This window comes from Sardina pilchardus, chromosome 19, assembly GCF_963854185.1.
Source record: "Sardina pilchardus chromosome 19, fSarPil1.1, whole genome shotgun sequence".
In the NCBI taxonomy this organism is placed as follows: Eukaryota; Metazoa; Chordata; class Actinopteri; order Clupeiformes; family Clupeidae; genus Sardina; species Sardina pilchardus.
In genome coordinates this window covers 22,428,503-22,445,768 of record NC_085012.1, presented here as the reverse complement: position 1 = coordinate 22,445,768, position 17,266 = coordinate 22,428,503, and the positions used below count along the sequence as shown (strand labels likewise).

General features: G+C 43.8%; 1 protein-coding gene across 2 annotated transcripts in view; it reads left to right on the top strand.

Moving 5' to 3' along the window:
- Positions 1-5,002: 5,002 nt before the first annotated feature.
- ctdspla (CTD (carboxy-terminal domain, RNA polymerase II, polypeptide A) small phosphatase-like a) overlaps positions 5,003-17,266 on the top strand; it is a 41,969-nt gene continuing 29,705 nt past the window's right edge. Inside the window, exon 1 of one of the 2 annotated variants that reach the window (XM_062521182.1) lies at positions 5,003-5,647. In XM_062521182.1, the coding sequence (XP_062377166.1) occupies positions 5,572-5,647 (76 nt within the window). In that variant the 5' untranslated portion in view covers positions 5,003-5,571. The remainder of the gene's footprint in view (positions 5,648-17,266) is intronic. The other variant, XM_062521181.1, reaches the window with a different exon arrangement.

Sequence of the window (17,266 nt, the reverse complement as noted above, 5' to 3'; positions counted from 1 at the left end):
AGTCCCAAAGGGACTTGGTGGGAATTATGAGATGGAAATCATATTCAGGCCTATACTCACAATAGTTTGCATTGCAATGTTTTTTTTTTTGCTCTTTGCTATAGGCTACGTATTGCATTCCCTCTCAGGTTTTGCATTCCCTATTGTGAGGGAACACAAGAGGTATAATAGCCCACTAGTCCCACTAGTATTTCCATTTGCTGTAGGCCTACTCACTTTCATCTCACTGGCTTCTCACAGAGCCTCTCTCAGCCCCAAGGGGGGAGGGCCAACCAGCGACAAGAAGTGGTTGGCATCAGTTTTGAAATTGGAAATGGTTGAATGGTGGTAACGTCTCCAAATGTAAACATTGCAGTTGGAAGATGTGAATTTGGAAGTTGTAAATGTATACATTGTTTCCTGACTGCCAATGCAGTTTATTATCAATGTGTAAAGGTTAGGTGAAGTAGGAAGGAACTTTAGGAATCCTTGATCAACATTTCATTTAATTTCATTAATTTTATTTATAAGGACAGTGCACATTCATTTTACATTAGCGTTAGCCGGCCAGCTCATTTTCAACCGTTGTCCTTTGGCAGGATGTGATGGGAAACATTTATTTGACTTGATCAGGTTGACAAGTCAGCACTATTTGCAAAAGCACACAAAAACACAGAGCAAAGAAGCAAAAACAAGACACATTGAGGAGACAACTACAACACACAGTCTATCACTCAGAAATAAAAACAGGGAGAAAAAAAACAAAACAAAAAACAAGGGAAAACAAAGACAAGAACATCCACAATTACACAGATAAAATATCAACAGTCACTTATAGCAACTGGCAGAATACATAGTGTGATACTGCACATATCAAGAATGAAAAGTGTTCACATGTCTGACTGCTCAAAAGCCAGTTCTTAAGATGTTGAGAGAAATATGGAAGTACAACTTCTTATCTGATTTGGTCCAGAAATACATGCTCTCACATAGAAGACATAATCTGACTAAAAGCACTGGTCCTAAGAGGGACTAGGCTACACAGTCCCCTCTTAGGGCAGATCTTGTAGCTCTACTATTGGAGTTTATATATAAAAATCAGCATGCAACAGTGTGTTTTGTTATATTTTTCCAGGTATACAGTATATACTCATCAAATATTGCAGTAGGCTAATTATAAGATGTGTGTTTTCTGTCTACCTTGAGAGCTTGCTTATAAAGTGAGAGAATGTGTTGAGTTGAGCTTTTGGCCTGGGTCCAGCTCATCATGCAGTACGTTAAGTGAGGGATCATGGCATTCATTTATGCTACTGTTAGACAGTTTCTTGATAAAGTTTGCCAGATTATATTTAGTGGTTTGCATAACCCTTTTTACTTGTGTTTTGAAGGACAGATTGGAATACTGAGGTATTTATTTTGTGAGACATGTTTCAGTGATCTCTCCAGATATATACTTTAGGATCACAATCAGATTCAGTGTTTTACTAAAAAACATTCAAACTGTCTTTTTGACATTTAGATAAGTGTGAGTCATCCAGCCATTTATGGACATGTGCCATTGTTGCAGTAGCAAGTGTGGCTGCTATTGTGCTTTAGTTTTGGCATGGACATGGATGACTGTGTCATCAGCATACAACTGTTCCTCACACCCTGAGCATGCTGAAGGTCATTATATAGCCTAAACAGAATAGATCCCGGGGTACACCCGGCTCATTGCAGTGGGGATGATGTCTCACCGTTCACCTACCTGTACCCTGCCTGATGAATAGGATTCCATCCATTTTAAAACATTAGGGGAGAAATGAAAATGAGCTAATTTGTGAATGAGTATTTGATGGTTAACAGTGTCAAATGCCTTCTTGAGGTCTAACACATCTCCAACAATGCCTCTCCAACAATGCCTCCTTTATCCAATCTTAATTTGACATTTTTCACAAAGTAACAGTTTGCTGTTGGAGGAGGTTGATAGGAGTAGGGTCTAGTGTGCATGACATATGCCAACTGTGAATACCCAGGCCCTTCACAAAGTGAAATGAAGTAGTAAGTCTATCCCATGGTCCTTCGGGGGCCCCTTAGTGAAGACATCTGATGGTTTCATTGTATTCTTCATTACCACCACAAGATGGCAGTATAGACAAAGAGTTTAATTGCATCTCCAAGAAGTCAAGTTCCCTTGAATAAAGAATGGTTGATGGTGATATCCAATAAATACAGCTCAGGTTGCAGAGCAATGAAAGAAAAAAAAACATTTTGTTTATTCAGTATTATCTATTATGCATACTGTATGTGCCATACGTAAAAGGGGGCTCATGATTAGACAAGTCATAATTCAGTGTAGGCTTGAATATACAGTAGTAGGCATATAGGGGAAAAATACTGTTCAATTGGTGTCAACTATGTATGCTAATAAGCCAGCAAAGTGCATGCATCGGATGTGTCTTTTCTATTTAAGTGAACACCAATCTAAACTGAAAGTCCTTGGCTTTCTGTCGCCGAGGCTGGCATTTTAATATGCTGCATGTCTTTCAACCTAAACCGCAGAGAAATCCATTAGACTGATTGTCGTCACTGGATCAATTACAAAATGGCTCTCAGGAAGTCTGCATAATCATTTTGGAGTTACAGCATTTTTGGGGGTGGGAGTGTTTTTTTTATCGATGCTTTGTGTTTTGGGAACTCCCTTGTTGTGCGAGGAAGAGAGGGAGAGGAAGCTCACAACCCCTGACAGAAAACACATCAAAGAGTAAGCATGCACAGGCAGCAGAAGTCCCTCTTCTCAGTGTTGGCTGTTATACCCACAACAAAGCTGCGACCCCAGGCCACACTCTAAAATTATGATGTGATTATGTTGATCAAACAGCCAGCACATTCGTCTGGGGCTCAGACTTGACAGTGATTTATATGCTGCGAGGAAAAAAAAAATGCCTGACAGTGATATCCACAGCATACCACAAACATGTGGCTATAAGAACTGAGGGGGAGGCCCATTTGGAAGTGTTATGTAACCCCCCCACCCACCACCACCCCCCTCCATGAGCAGGTCACGTTTTTCTATGTTTATTTTTCATTTGAGTATGCACCGTGTCAATGTGAGCCTTATTTTTAGGGGACGAGGGGATTGGAAAGGCACCCACAAGACTGCAGCATATGAAGTTTCTAAAAATTATTAGCTGACAGTGCTCATGAAGACTACCATGATGCTCTCTACCATTGAATCTGCCCCCTAACTATACTGCTAACTGTCAGTGTTTTTTAAAAATGTGTTTATTACAACCCCTAACATTTGTTATCCATTTTTAAGATGGCTGTAGTAGCGCATACATTGTTTGTGTTTTTCCATGCATCCAATATAGTTCTGCTTTACAGGGTATGTATGTATCATATGTCATATTGTATGCATTATTTAGGCTATATAACTCACTGATGGGTAAGATGTTTGTGTGGATTGTGCAAAATAACATCTGAACTCCTCTTTTACAAAACCTTTGGTTGCATTTTAAAACATGTTTGGTTTGTACTAAGGTCACCAATATTGTTTCAGCTTCTAATGCAAATCAGTGCTGTAGTAATGACCTCCAAATTAAATGATGTTCAGGTCCATATATTTCAGGTTAAAGGTTACTGACTAGTAAGAAAAACTGGAGGAAAGAGATGCTGTATTTTTATAGCATAAGCATGGTATGCTGAAATTACTCCACCGCTGCAGGAAATACACAGAATTCTGAACATTTAAAGAAAACCACATAAGCTAATATAAAAAGCAGGCTTACGCAAGATTCCCCAGTTCATATTCAATCCTAAACATAAAAGGGCTGATGGTAACTAATGTGACAGCCAGAAAAATCCAATAAAGCACAATTCCTTTGAGTAATAAGAAAACAGCACTTTCCCCTCTCTGGCCTGTATAGCTGCTCAATAACAACAGATGAGAAACCACCCGCTGTGTTTTTCCCTCTGCTCTTTTCTGAAATTAAAAAGGCAAGAAAGAACAAAGTTTATCTCTAATTTATCCTTATAGATTGAAAAATCAATTAGAAGTGATTCCAGTCATACATTATCCAACACATTTAGCAGAATACAGTGCAAGAAATTGACTCGCTTTGCCTTGCTACAGACTATACTGTAGTTTGGGTAGCTTACTTTTGTATTAGTTCTTAGCCTACGCTGCGGCCTAAATTATACTGTAGCTACCCCAGTCTTCCTGGATCAGGTGGAGAGTCTTGACACAGCAATCTGAAACGGTCTCTCAAGTGGAGAAACAACATTGTGAATTGGTCTGGAAACCCAATAGCGTTTCTCCTCTGCCTCAACCCAACTCATCAGGTTAAGTCTGAGTAGTACAGCACTGACCCACATTGTTAACACGTACCAAAAGGCCCTTCAGTAATCTTGTAAGGAAGCCCCAGCTTTATCATCAAAACTAACTAAGTTGGCTATAGGCTACAAGACAAAGGTGATTGCACATAATAGACTTGACCTTCAAGCCAAACTAAAATACAATTGTCAATTGTTAATTTGTAAATTAGGCCTATCTACTAGCATTTTTTTTCCCCCTGAAAATGTAGGCCTACCCTTTGGCTCAGCAAAATCATATTTTTCAGCTCTCTTCAAAATATCACATCACAAAAAAACACTATTGTTTATGAAAAAAACATTATTTTTGACCTTCAGGCAATTGCAGCATTTACCCCTGTCCTTCAGATAATTGGGCTTTTTTCAGATTCAAAATTCAAATAAGTGTAGAAATAAGCTCAGTATAGATTTACAATAAATGAATCAGTCACAGACCCACAACATAGGCCTACTGTTTTTGGCACTATAAATTATATATTTAATTCCCCTACATGGAACCCCTTTATTTATTCACTGATTTTAAACTAAAAGCCAGAAACACCACTGGAATCACATTGAGTGCAGCTTGCTTGCTGCCTACCGTTGCTGTATTGGCTACCTTAGAGGCCTTACAAAAGCATCGTATCAGCTACCACATTGCCATCCGTTTTCTTACATGGACAGTAAGCGGTAGCTGTACACAGCAGCAGTCCATTTCGCTTAGGATAGGCGGCTGCTCTAGTTGTCGAGTCCCAGCCTATGCCGTGCAGCTATTGAGGTGGGCTACCCTACTTTGGAGCGGAGCAGAAATATTGGACGCGTGCATCTCTGTTGGGGGAACAGGCTACAACGACAACGCGATATTCGACAAGATCATACAAATCGGAAAGAAAGATTACATTATTGAGTACGCTTTGACCTAGCATTGATGCATCGGCCGAGAGGCGGAGGCTATTCTGCACCCACAAGAGGAGACTGATGCAGGATTGAGTCTTTGTTTTTTTTACCTTAGTTCGCGTGTTTTACATATAAGACATTATAAACTTCGTGGAAATGACGTTAAGTCCAGTCAGTTTGCGCGCATGATATATACGGGTTTCTTTATTTTTGCATCAATGTGAAGTGGATTTTTTAATGCGGACAGATACCTACTCGCTATATGGTTGTGTTTAGTATTCGGAGTCTTGGCTAGCTCGCTAGCAAGCAAGCAAGCATACGTATATTAAAGTGAATACAGGAGAGGAATAACATCCCGTTTCCATGGACAACACGTCCATCATAACCCAGGTTGCAAATCCAAAGGAGGAGGAAATAATTTCTTCAAGTCAAGAGAAAGGTAAGATTATTCTGCATGATTGACTGATCTTAGCTCCAATACGTTACGAATACAGCCTGCTCCATGGTATGAAATTCCTCGCGGTATTTGCGTCCTCACAGAACTAGCCTATTATTTTTATTCTAATAATATTTTGTAGCCTAATATTTTGCTCAAACAAGGATTCCGAATTTAAGCTCATGAAAAGGTAACGGTAATAAGGTTATTGATTAGTAGTTTTTTTCTCTCTCGATTCGAATTAAAGATCTTATAGATCATACATCTTTGTGGATTTTACGAGATTAATATTCCTAAATCATAAATCAGTGACCTAACTGGACAGGAGTCAATGTGTATCCTGTTTAAGTAAAGGCACTGAACTCAGCGTACAGTTAGCAAGGTGTGTTGGACTCCTCTGAGCTGTCAGTCCTTCGCAGCTGCATGTAAACAAAGAAGTAGGCTATTTTGTGTAAACTGGTTACCTATAGGTTTCGGACATAGCCTACCGCATGGGGACGCATAACGAAATGCTAACATTATTTTCTACTCTGTTATGTTGTGTAGGCTACGTGTTGGTATTGTTGGTAATTGGTATTTCGTTCTCAGTCCAAACTGCTGTTTTTGATTTAGGGGCGGTTTTCCGCTGTCAACTTGACATCCATGTTGTCGTAGCACTTAGGTCCTTGTCTTGTGGAAACGCTGGAATTATTGCTTTCAGTCCGTAGGAGCGCGCGGGGGTGGCTGGTCCGTGCGTCTTTCCTCGTGAACACAGAACACACCGTGTGTTTTACAAGTGTACTCAGTGAAGAAACAGTTTATTGGTCGTAGGCGTGTTTGCGGTCTGATTGTTAGAGACGAATACACACATTACAGCTGATTAAGGAGGTTGGTTCGCATGTTTCCTATTGCATATGAAATATAGGCTATTTCTTGATTGTGCCTGGACTTAAAACTGCTCAGAGCATGCCACTCCGATTAGATGAAAAACATACAAAAATGTAGGCTACATATACATAAAGGCTTCAAAGCTTCCTGAAAGCAAATGTAACAAAGCCAAAGAGTATTAGCCCAGTTGGTATGCAAATTACTTGCTATGCTGGTGAACGTTTTACATCATAGATTCATCAGAGGGTCTCTGAGCACAGAAGGCTATGTGACAGTTGTCTTTAAGTATCTATTTAAGCAGCACATTGTTTCAATGTTTTTATATCATAAAATAACAACTTTAAACAAATTGCTACACTGACTTAAAATATGGAAAATGGGGTCCCTGACATTGTTGACGTGCCTCTGAACACCTGGTAGCTTACTATGTAGGCCTAACATTGTTGTTACAGGCAGGAGCATGATGCTTTTTAGGTTTTGGATAAATTGGGTACCCTGTATGTTGTAAATTAACGAAAAGGGGGATTCCTACATTGTGTTAAGGTGTTTCAATGTTTGCATTATTTTTGGACCTTACTCTCATGGCCACCAGGAGAGGACTGTACTGGTACATTTTTGTCTTGGTACAGCGTGAAATGATGAAATTTTATGTATTCACTTTTTTCAGGAAACAGATACTGTAGCACTGTGTATTAGGGGTGTAAAAAATATTGATAAAATTGAATATTGCAATATTTTATTTGGCGATACTGTAATTTTTTTTAGATTAACAGTTTACATGCAAGCACTTTGTTATTGACACAGACAGAACCGTACAGTGCACTGTATTGTTTGTCTAGTGCAGCTTTTTTGCTTTATGTGTATGATTTTCTTCTATTTAAAACCAGTTTTTCTAAAACAAAACAAAACAAAAAACAATATATCCCAAAGTATGGAAATGTATTGCAATATATTGAATAATAATCCATGTATTGTGGTATGTATCGTATCGCCAGATTCTTGCCAATACACAACCCTACTGTGTGTGGTGGTGGTGATATGTGTGTGTGTGTTGTATGTGTGTGTGTGTGTGTGTGTGTGTGTGTGGGGGGGGGGGGGGTGTTGGTGGTGTTAAGGCTTGCCAGTGGAAAGGCCAACAGAAATGGCATGAATCTGGGGTGCGGCCGATGACCTTTCCTGCCCTTTAGGGAGCCAGAGGGCCGTGACTGCTGCCTGGTTGGTCCATGGTCACCCCCCCCCCCCCCCCCCCCCCCCCCCCCACACACACACACACCTACAGTACTCCCATCACCAGGAATAAGCCTGAAAAGGTCATATGACAAGTATCTCAAACTGTGTTTGCAATCACAGCACACACAGAGTGCTCTCTTTAAATCATTAATTGCTGTGAAAATTAGGTACTCGATTTAGGGTCTCTCCTTCCCAAGTTTGGACTCGGTCGGTTGTCAGTTTTTGCTATTTCACACGATACTCACCAGCAGAGAGACAGATGGTAGGCTCACCCTGCAACACCGGTGGATGAAGTCCAGGCTCACCTTCTCATCACATTTCCCAGTCCCTGCTGCGTGTTTATTAGCTGGTCAGATCTACATTTCAAAAGGACATGCTAAATCAAGACCACTCAATCAGTTACTATTTACTGAACTCAATAGCTCTATTACTCTCTCAATCTCTCTGGTTCTCTTTCTCACACACACACACACACACACACACACACACACACACAGAATGCCATGGCTTGAGTTAATTGCAGGGGATGGTAGACCCTCTGGTTGTATTTAACAGTGCCGTTTAGATAATTAATCACTCACAATGAGTTTAACGAGCTGGCTGGCAGAAAAGAACACAAACATTACAAGACACTTTTGAAGATCCAGGTGTACTGTTGTACTCAGACCACAACAGCTGCATTGGCTGATTCTGAATCTGGCGTGTTGTGGACAGGTTGCTTTGGCTCTCCAACGATAAGTGATTGTTTTAGATTGGAATATCTTAAGTATGCAGTGTTCTGAGTGATGGCCTACAGTGCGTGCACAGAAAACATCTTGAGGTTTACGTCTTTCCAGCACTGTATTGACCACATTATGATCACTTTGGTACCTGGCAGCAAGGCATTGCCATCAAGCCAACAGCATCTGCCACAATATGTTTCCGTTAGAAGTATGAGGCCCAGATGTAGTATTGGAGATGCATTCACCTCGCAGAGTTCAACTGAGCTGACCCAAAGCAATCCCTTCTTGAGTTACTATCGGGATTCCCACTTCACAGGAGAGACTCAGATTCAGTAATACGATCACGAGGTGCTTTGTGGAGTCCCTTCCTGGGAGTTTGTCACTGAATAAAGAAATCAGAGGATTGGAGAACACCTTAAACAGTGGACAGAGCACCCATTGGAACCTCAGCCCCCCTGGTCCAGTTCATCATGTCCAGTGGCCTTGTACCTCACTGGCCTTGGATTGGAGCCACAGTCACTGAATATTTCAGAGCTGGACGAGGCTATTTTCAGAGAGCCTATCAGCTTTCCTTGTAAGCAAAGAAGTGACTAATCGACACTGGTCATGTTTTTAGCCCCGTGCTTAGGCCTGGCGCTTATGGATTTTTATCTTCATCTTCATGCATTATGGATGCCGTGTAATGAGGTTAACATTAGAATCAAAGTTCAAGCGTTGGTGGCTCAGGTGATGAAGCGCGCCTACAGAATAAACCACATAGTGTTGAGTTGAGCGTGTGGCGTCACAGATGGGAATATGGAAATCTGCAATGCACTCAAACAAACAGTGGCCTGAATAAACGTTGTTTGCCGCAGACCCGAAGTGTCCACATTTTACGAGTAAAAGAGTTTTAACTGGTTAGCTATATTCAGTATAGTCCCAACATTAGTTGAATGTGCACACCTAGTTTGTAGTTTCAGCTAAATATGCACTGTTTTGTCTGGATAAAAAATAGCCCACTATCAAATCTTTCTGTGTCAGAATTCAGAAATAAATCCACTTAACCTCACCGTCACATTGGCAAGGATGGGTGTTAGGGTGTCGCCCTAAGATATCGCCTTATCCTTCACCACGCCAACTCATGCTGTTTAGGTATTCATTCACGTTGAGTGCTTTAACAAATCCAAATGAAATACACGGTTCAGCCAACTGCTCCCAGGGATGCAGGGGTCAACTAGCAGAATCTCACTGATAAATTCACAAGTGAACACGTTGTGAATGGTGCCTATGCGTGCGGGGGCTCCCGCAGTTATTGAAATGAGCCAATAAGTGGCACTCATACTGGGGAGGAATTGAAAATGAAAACCTTTCCGACAGCCCTTTCATCCCTGGGCATTCTCGAAATAGCCCTGTTCTGTTGGAGCATAACTAGATCAAATAGGCCCACAGTGCTGCCTGTTCTCTCTCCATCTCCACTAGAAGAAAATGGGCAGAAGAAAAATGCGTGGGTGGACATGGAAAATGACCCTCTTCTACACACACACACACACGCACACACACAGACACACACACACACACACACACACACACACACACACACACACACACACACACAGAAATATACTCACATGCACACACGTATACAACAGTCTATCCACTGATGTTTGCGGGCCAATTTGGAGACATCTCAGTTTCATGCTCTGATGCAATGAAATGTAATCAAAGTCTGGGCCGAGGCCGTGGTGGCACATGGAGCTCTCAGCCCCGACCCGCTCGCTAGTGTCATTACAGACGAGAGCGGCTTTGCTCTAATAACTTTAAAGTCGGCCAGGTATCACTGGATGAGCAGTTTACCTTAATCTGATTAGAACACGTCCGAGCATGACTGTTATCCCTGCTCGACGTGTGTTGACAGCCAATTGGATCTCAGTCGGAGGAGTCGTCTTCCTCGCTCCAGATTCGCTCTCCTTCGCCAGGAAATTGACTCTCCCTTTTTTGCCGTGATCGCATTAGACATTTCATTGTTTGGGACTTAAACCCCTGAGCACGTCTTTCAATGATGTCAGACACGAGCCTTGCAAAAATCAAAATGGAATTAAAAAAAAAAGGTTGAATGGAACATGTCCTGGTCATAAAGGCTTCATTTGATTTGAATTGTGTGTGGGGAGCTGCGCTTTTTAGACTGTTTTGAAAAAAAAACTTTATATAATGATTTGGGTTCGAGTCAAAACTTAAAAATGTCCTGTGTCTAATTTCACCTCGTGCCGTCCCTCGCTCCCTCCTCTGGTGAGACCTTGACTGATCAGAAGAAGAGATTGATGCATCTCAGTGGGCCAGGGATCGTGACGGGAATCGTTCGTCTTCAGCCGTCAGCTCTGTTACATCTGCGCCCCTCTCCAAGCCACCAGCGAGATTGAGCTGTTCCCCGTCAACAGGGGCCTCCCTGCCTCTCTGAAAGGGCTCGATGTTTTTGACACAACGAGAGAAAAAAAGGGGGGATTCAAAAATAGGCAAGGGAACATACCATAGGTTTGCAATTACTCATTCCAAGTTGTGTGCGGAAACCAACAAACGTTACGTAAGTGAACCTCAAGCGGTCTGGCAGGATTACATTAGGTGTTTTTCCCATGAACTTCAAATCCTCAGTCTTCCTCAGCAGGCTGGAACTGGCCCCGGGGCCCTACACCCGTCAGTGAGATTAGTTTCGAAGTGCAACTGCTGCATCTATGACATGCCGTAAGTCCTCAAATCAAAACAATAACAGAGAAAGTAGATGTGGCTTCACCAGAAATTCAACCCGTTTTGGTCACTCACTCACTCACTCACATACTAGGTACTATAGTGCGCTATTTTGAATAACCGCTAGTACATAGTGCACCATGGAGTGAATGAGTGGATGTGTTGTGTTCTGAACACAGGGCCTCTCCTAATTACTGTGAAAACGGGCCTAACCACATCCTGTTAAACATGCTCATGCCCTGTTGAGTGGCAGTTGGCGTAAATCAATTTGACAGATATGGCTCTGTCTGAAGAGACAGATTCTGCTCGTAATCCTGATCGCTCCCCAGGGTTGAGTAACGGGGCTAAACAATCCCTCCAGCAGAGCAGCCGCTCCTCTGTGAGTGCCCATAGACCTTCGGCCCGGTTTCCTCCCGGAAAGAGCTGGGATCCTCTTTGCATCCTGCCTCGAGGCCAGCTGATGCTGTTGGGACACCAGGAGAGCAACTGTGTGTGTGTGTGTATGTGTGTGTGTGTGTGTGTGTGTGTGTGTGTGTGTGTGTGTGTGTGAAACTCAGTGAGAGACGAAGAGTGATGTTTGCTCAAAGTTGCTCTTCCCATCAGACATGTCTACCCGCAAACACACAAACACTTACAGTAAACACTCTCCCTTGCACACACAGACTGTCATTGCACTCACAAATACTTAGCCATGCACACACACACACACACACACACACACACACACACACACACACACACACACACACACACACCATCAGTTCCCTTCAGCTCAACAGAACGGGCTCAGCTCTCCCCATCTGGAGAGCCGTGCGGTCTGAACAGTGTGCTGTCCTGTTTTCACGGTGATTGGTGGCCCCAAACCCGTACACACATGCACGCACACACACACACACACACGCATACGCTTAGCCGGACACACACGCACAAACACACAGAGCAGAAAGTAATTTACGTCTTGCTGGGAGAGGAGCAGGGGCCAGAGGAGCTCATTAGGGATTTAATTATGTTTTTTTTTTTTATTCTCCATTTTTATTTTCTCGTTATAAGTTGTGGTCGTGCTGAAACACAATCAGTAACAAAACTGTTGGCCCACTGCGACGCTAAGCCCCGGACAGTGACCGTTAATCGGCTGCTGCGGCTGCTGCGTGTATATGGTGCAGTAGGGGGGACAGACAGGACCTCAGGGGCTTCTGGTGTCATTCTGGTGCCCCATTGCTGCGAGCAGCATGACACACACGCGCACAGTGAGAGAGAGAGAGAGAGAGACAGAGAGAGAGAGAGAGAGAGAGAGGGGAGAAAAAGAGAGAGATAAAAGCATATTAATAAAGTAGATTCGCGCGAATATGGGTTGAGACAAAGGGATACTGTAGTTTCAGGGAAACTGGGAACTCAAGAAATGGTTGCCATTGGCCAGTGAAAGCATTGTATGAATAGGTAGACAGACCAACAGACAATTCGACACAGACAGATTTTTATAGATATTCATATACAATGTATGTGATGTTATTTATTATCGAGCATAATTCCCTCTCGCCATTGAAAGTGTGTGTGTGTGTGTGTGTGTGTGTTGTGTGTGTGTGTGTGTGTGTGTGTGTGTGTGTGTGTGTGTGTGTGTGTGTGTGTGTGTGTGTGTGTGTGTGTGTGTGTTCTAGGCCGAACCTGTGAGCCTCCTTGGCATGCCCACTCTAACCTTGCTTGCCTATGTAGTGGGCTCAGGCTCATACCAGCTGGCAGGCTGGCTTCAGCTATTCCCCTGTGCCACTGTCTCTGTGTGTGTGTGTGTGTGTGTGTGTGTGTGAATGTGTGTGTGTGCGTGCTTGTGTGTGTTTGTGTGAGTGTGTGTAAGTCTGAGAGGGAGGGATGGGAAGAGCATATGTGTTAGTTACAGTTTCCTGTGTGTGTGTGTGTGTGTGTGCCATGGTTGAGAGAAATAGAGGGAGAGAGCAAAATGTGTGTACATGTGCCTCAGTGAGTCTAAATGTGCACGTGTGATGAGTGTATCTGTGAGTGTTACTGTGTGTGAGTGGCCTGTGTCTGTGTCTGTCTGTGTGTGTGTGTGTGTGTGTGTGTGTGTGTGTGTGTGTGTGTGTGTGCCTTTGTGCATTATTAGAGAACAGTGCCTCAGGCACTGTTTAGCTATTCAGTGCACTGACACCATTGCCTTGAAAACATTTCTCTTGCACTTGAACTCATGTCAGTGTGAGAATGTTTGCATGTGTGTGTGTGTGTGTGTGTGTGTGTGTGTGTGTGTGTGTGTTAGTGTGTGTGCGCGCGCATATCCACGCTTTCTGAGCCAGCCTGAGCTCGATGTTAAATTATTCGTCAGGCTTGTTGCAGTTGATTTTGGATTGAGATAGACCTCCATTCCCTCCCTTCCAACCCCTGGCTCTGATGAGGCCATTAGCGGCCATAATAACGACGCCCGTTAATTAGCGATTCAAAGTAAACACATTTAAAGTCGTTTGGACCTCTCCTGCTCCCCTTCAGATTACCAAATGTGGCGTCCTAATTTGTTTAATGTGGCTGCCCCTACCCCTCTCCTGCCCTGATCTTTAACATTTTGCCCTAATATTATGCACAGTGTGTTATTCTTTTGGTTGGGGTATTTCTTACTGATCGTCGTAAAGTCCTTGATGCATTATTTCATAATCGTCGGTTAATGGATTGTCGTTTCGATGAAAAACAGATAACACGCGTTTAAAAATTCCACCGTGCCTGAAGTGCTTACAACACAGAGAGCCTTGCACTTCAAAGCACCCCTAAATCATCAAGATGAAATGTCTGCTAAGTTCTCTCCCTTCTCTCCTGGGTTTTACTCTTTTACTTTAGTTGGGTCAACCCTCTTAAGATTAATGGCTTTCCAACAGTTCATATGGCTAACATGTCTTGAAGTTGCTTGTAGAACATACATCATGTTCGCCCTCTTAAATCACCAGCTGTATCATAAGCATCAACGAACCAGTTCATAAGAAGGATGATACAGACTCAGCAATGGGCCTGTAAATTAAGCATCGTTTGCTATGCATTCTTTATAGAAGTATAGGCAAGAGATTTGAGCGTTGGAAGCTTAGTTGGGATTTGCAGCTGAAACTTTTCCATGTAGCAGAAACAGCTTTTTAACGTTGTGATGACTGATTCCAGTGGAGACTCAATATGCACCTGATCGGCGTCCTGTGCTGAGGAGTTCGTGGTGAGAATGGGGAACGTGCGTGCGTGTGTTCCAAGGGGGCAGTCGTCGAAACAGAAAACAGATCAATGGGATCCACCTGCCCCCTCACCCCCCGTCCAGAACACCCATCAGACCCTGGCAGTGTGTGTGTTTGTTGATTGGGTTGGGGGGGGGGGGGGGGGGGGGGGGGCTGGTTGGGGGTTGCCGTTGGATGGTGTGTGTTTGGGGTGGGTGGGTGGTTGGGGCTAACGGTTGATGCACTCTTGCGTAGGCGCGGAGATGCCATCACCTGCTGCGGCTGTCACACCCACACCCAAGCCCCCCCCTCTCCCCCCATCGTCCAAGGACTCCATTAATTGGCAGCGGAGAAGACGGATCGAACGGCCACCCGTCCCTGGCTGCTCCGCGCTCTAATGGGTTCTGTGTGTGTCGTGATCGGCCACCGCACGACCGGCTGCCGCGGAAATCACAGCGAACGAAGCGTGTTTGTTTTTTCCTCTTCCATTGAGGTTTTGGGGGCGAGGGAAGAAGAAAGGGACACAAAGACCTCGTCATATTCCCTCTCTCTTTGTGTGCGAACGCTTGAATAGGACGGAGAGAGGAGAGCTGCACATGATGAATGGAGGAGAGAAACAGTGACTCCACTTATAGTTTATGTCTTCTGTGACAGAGGGAACATCAAAGAGCAGTATGGAGGAAAAGACAAGAGGCAAGGAAAAGATGAATATAAAGAGGGCGATAAAGAGAGAGAGAGAGAGAGAGACGGAGAGAGGGAATAGGGTGGAGGAGAAGAGAGAGTGTGGTGTTCTCCTGGCAGAGCATGTGATGGCGGGCCAGAGGACGACGCTTCAGTCCTCAGGATTCAGGGTGAAGCTCGTTTAACGCTCACAGAGTCTCTGGGGAGGCAGGCTAAGTGGGACATAAGCCCTGAGTGTTCCTGTGTGTTCCTGTGTGTGTGTGTGTGTGTGTGTGTGTGTGTGTGTGTGTGTGTGTGTGTGTGTGTGTGAGAGAGAGAGAGAGAGCGAGAGAGAAAGAGCGGGAGCATTTGTGATAAGATGGGAGATGGTAAAATGCCTTGTGTGTAGATGCAGGGACATCAAGGACATATGTTCCACTGTGTGTGTGCGTTTGTTTGTGTGTGTGTGTGTGTGTGTGTGTGTGTACTGTATGTATCTGCTTGTGGGCATGCATTTGTTTTATGTATTAGCGTGCCTATGTGTGTGTGTGTGTTTTGCCTTTGACTGAGCGTATAGTCATCAGTATTTTGGATCAGAGTGCACGCTCTCTCCCGGTTTCCTCTGTCTGCAGGTCCGCAGTACTGCTGATTTCAGCCTCATGTCCAAGCCTCTGATCTCTCTCTCTCTCTCTCTCTCTCTCTCTCTCTCTCTCTCTCTCTCTCTCTCTCCCTCTCCCTCTCCTCTCTCTCTCTCTCTCTCTCTCTCTCTCTCTCTCTCTCATTGCACACTGCCTGCAGGAAATGGCACACACACACACACACGCTACCTGAATGAATATTCCGCAGCCTGAAAAGTCCATTCACTTCAATGAGATTTAATGGCTGTGCCGCATAGCAGAGTTTGGTGAACAGATCACAGACCTTTACAGTCGTAGTCGACTGGGCGTAAAAGAATGTGGGCCTTTCCCATGGTAACGACCCCAACAAAGCGCTAAATATTGTGATAGATTGAATCCCCTATGGAAAGAGCGCACTATGTACTTGTACTGTAACAAATTCATACAAGCTGTGCGTAGTGAATGGGGCCTTACAGTAATTGCTCATAGCTGTGGTGAACAGTATGCGTGTATCAAGGCTAAATATGTTATTAAACAATGACATATAAGAGAGAGAGCTTGGCTTAAGATATTTGTACAAGTGCACAATTACCAGTGTTATGTTTGCATGGGGAAATTATACAACAAGTCTTAGCCAATTACAATAGAGTTAACATGCTGTGCTGCTAGAACACATTAGCTATTACATTTTACATTGTATTTGTGTCTGTCTGTGGTTGCTAACCAGAGCCAGTAGTCATATGGTTCTTGTCTAGAAACCCCACTGCCAATCGATAGTGTGTTTCACACTTTACTTCAGGCATGCCTGTAGCGAGATTTCCAAGTAACCTAACAATCCATATTTTTCACATTCATCACATTCACAGTTTGAGATCAGTGTTAAAGGATCTGCTCACATAAAAGTGTCCAACACATGCTCAGCAGAATGCGTTTAGCATTAGGCAATGGTTGGTTCTCACAGAGTCTTCTCACACACCCCCTGGATCTATCTATCTGTATTCTACAAGAGTTGACAGCGAAACCGCTCGTGAATCCCCGGTGGGATGTGTTTTGAAAACCACCATGATGTTACACTGTCTGAGACACTCCTCTTGCACGCTGTCCATCACAGGGCTCGGAGGGAAGGCGACGCTCGACACGGACTCCCCGTGGTATCCGCTTGAGGAAAACAGAATATTTCATCTTACTCTGTGGCCCTCGAACTATGCAGCGGTCGGTCCTGACTGCCCACAACTCGCTGTACTATCCCGGGGTACATTTCCCAAAAGCGATTTTTGCACAACTATCATAACCGCATGACTGATCGACTTTTGTTGTGCCATTGACAGACCAGTGGAGTTGCTTTCTTGTTTCCCTGTTTGTTGCACAACAGTGTTTTCGGGAACAGCACCCCTGGACTCCTACTTCTTTGCTCTCTCCCCTGAGCGGCCTCAGAACACACTCCTAAACGCCCGTCTTCACACGCGGCGGAGGCATGCGTCTACACTTGTGTCTCCATAGTGAAGTGTAAGCTACTCGTTTCGCTTGTTTTCGGACATGCCTTTTAGAGCACAATTGGCCAAGCATCTACAGAATGAATGAATAATGTAAATGGTTTGGTTTTGGTCGTGGTTTGGAAAC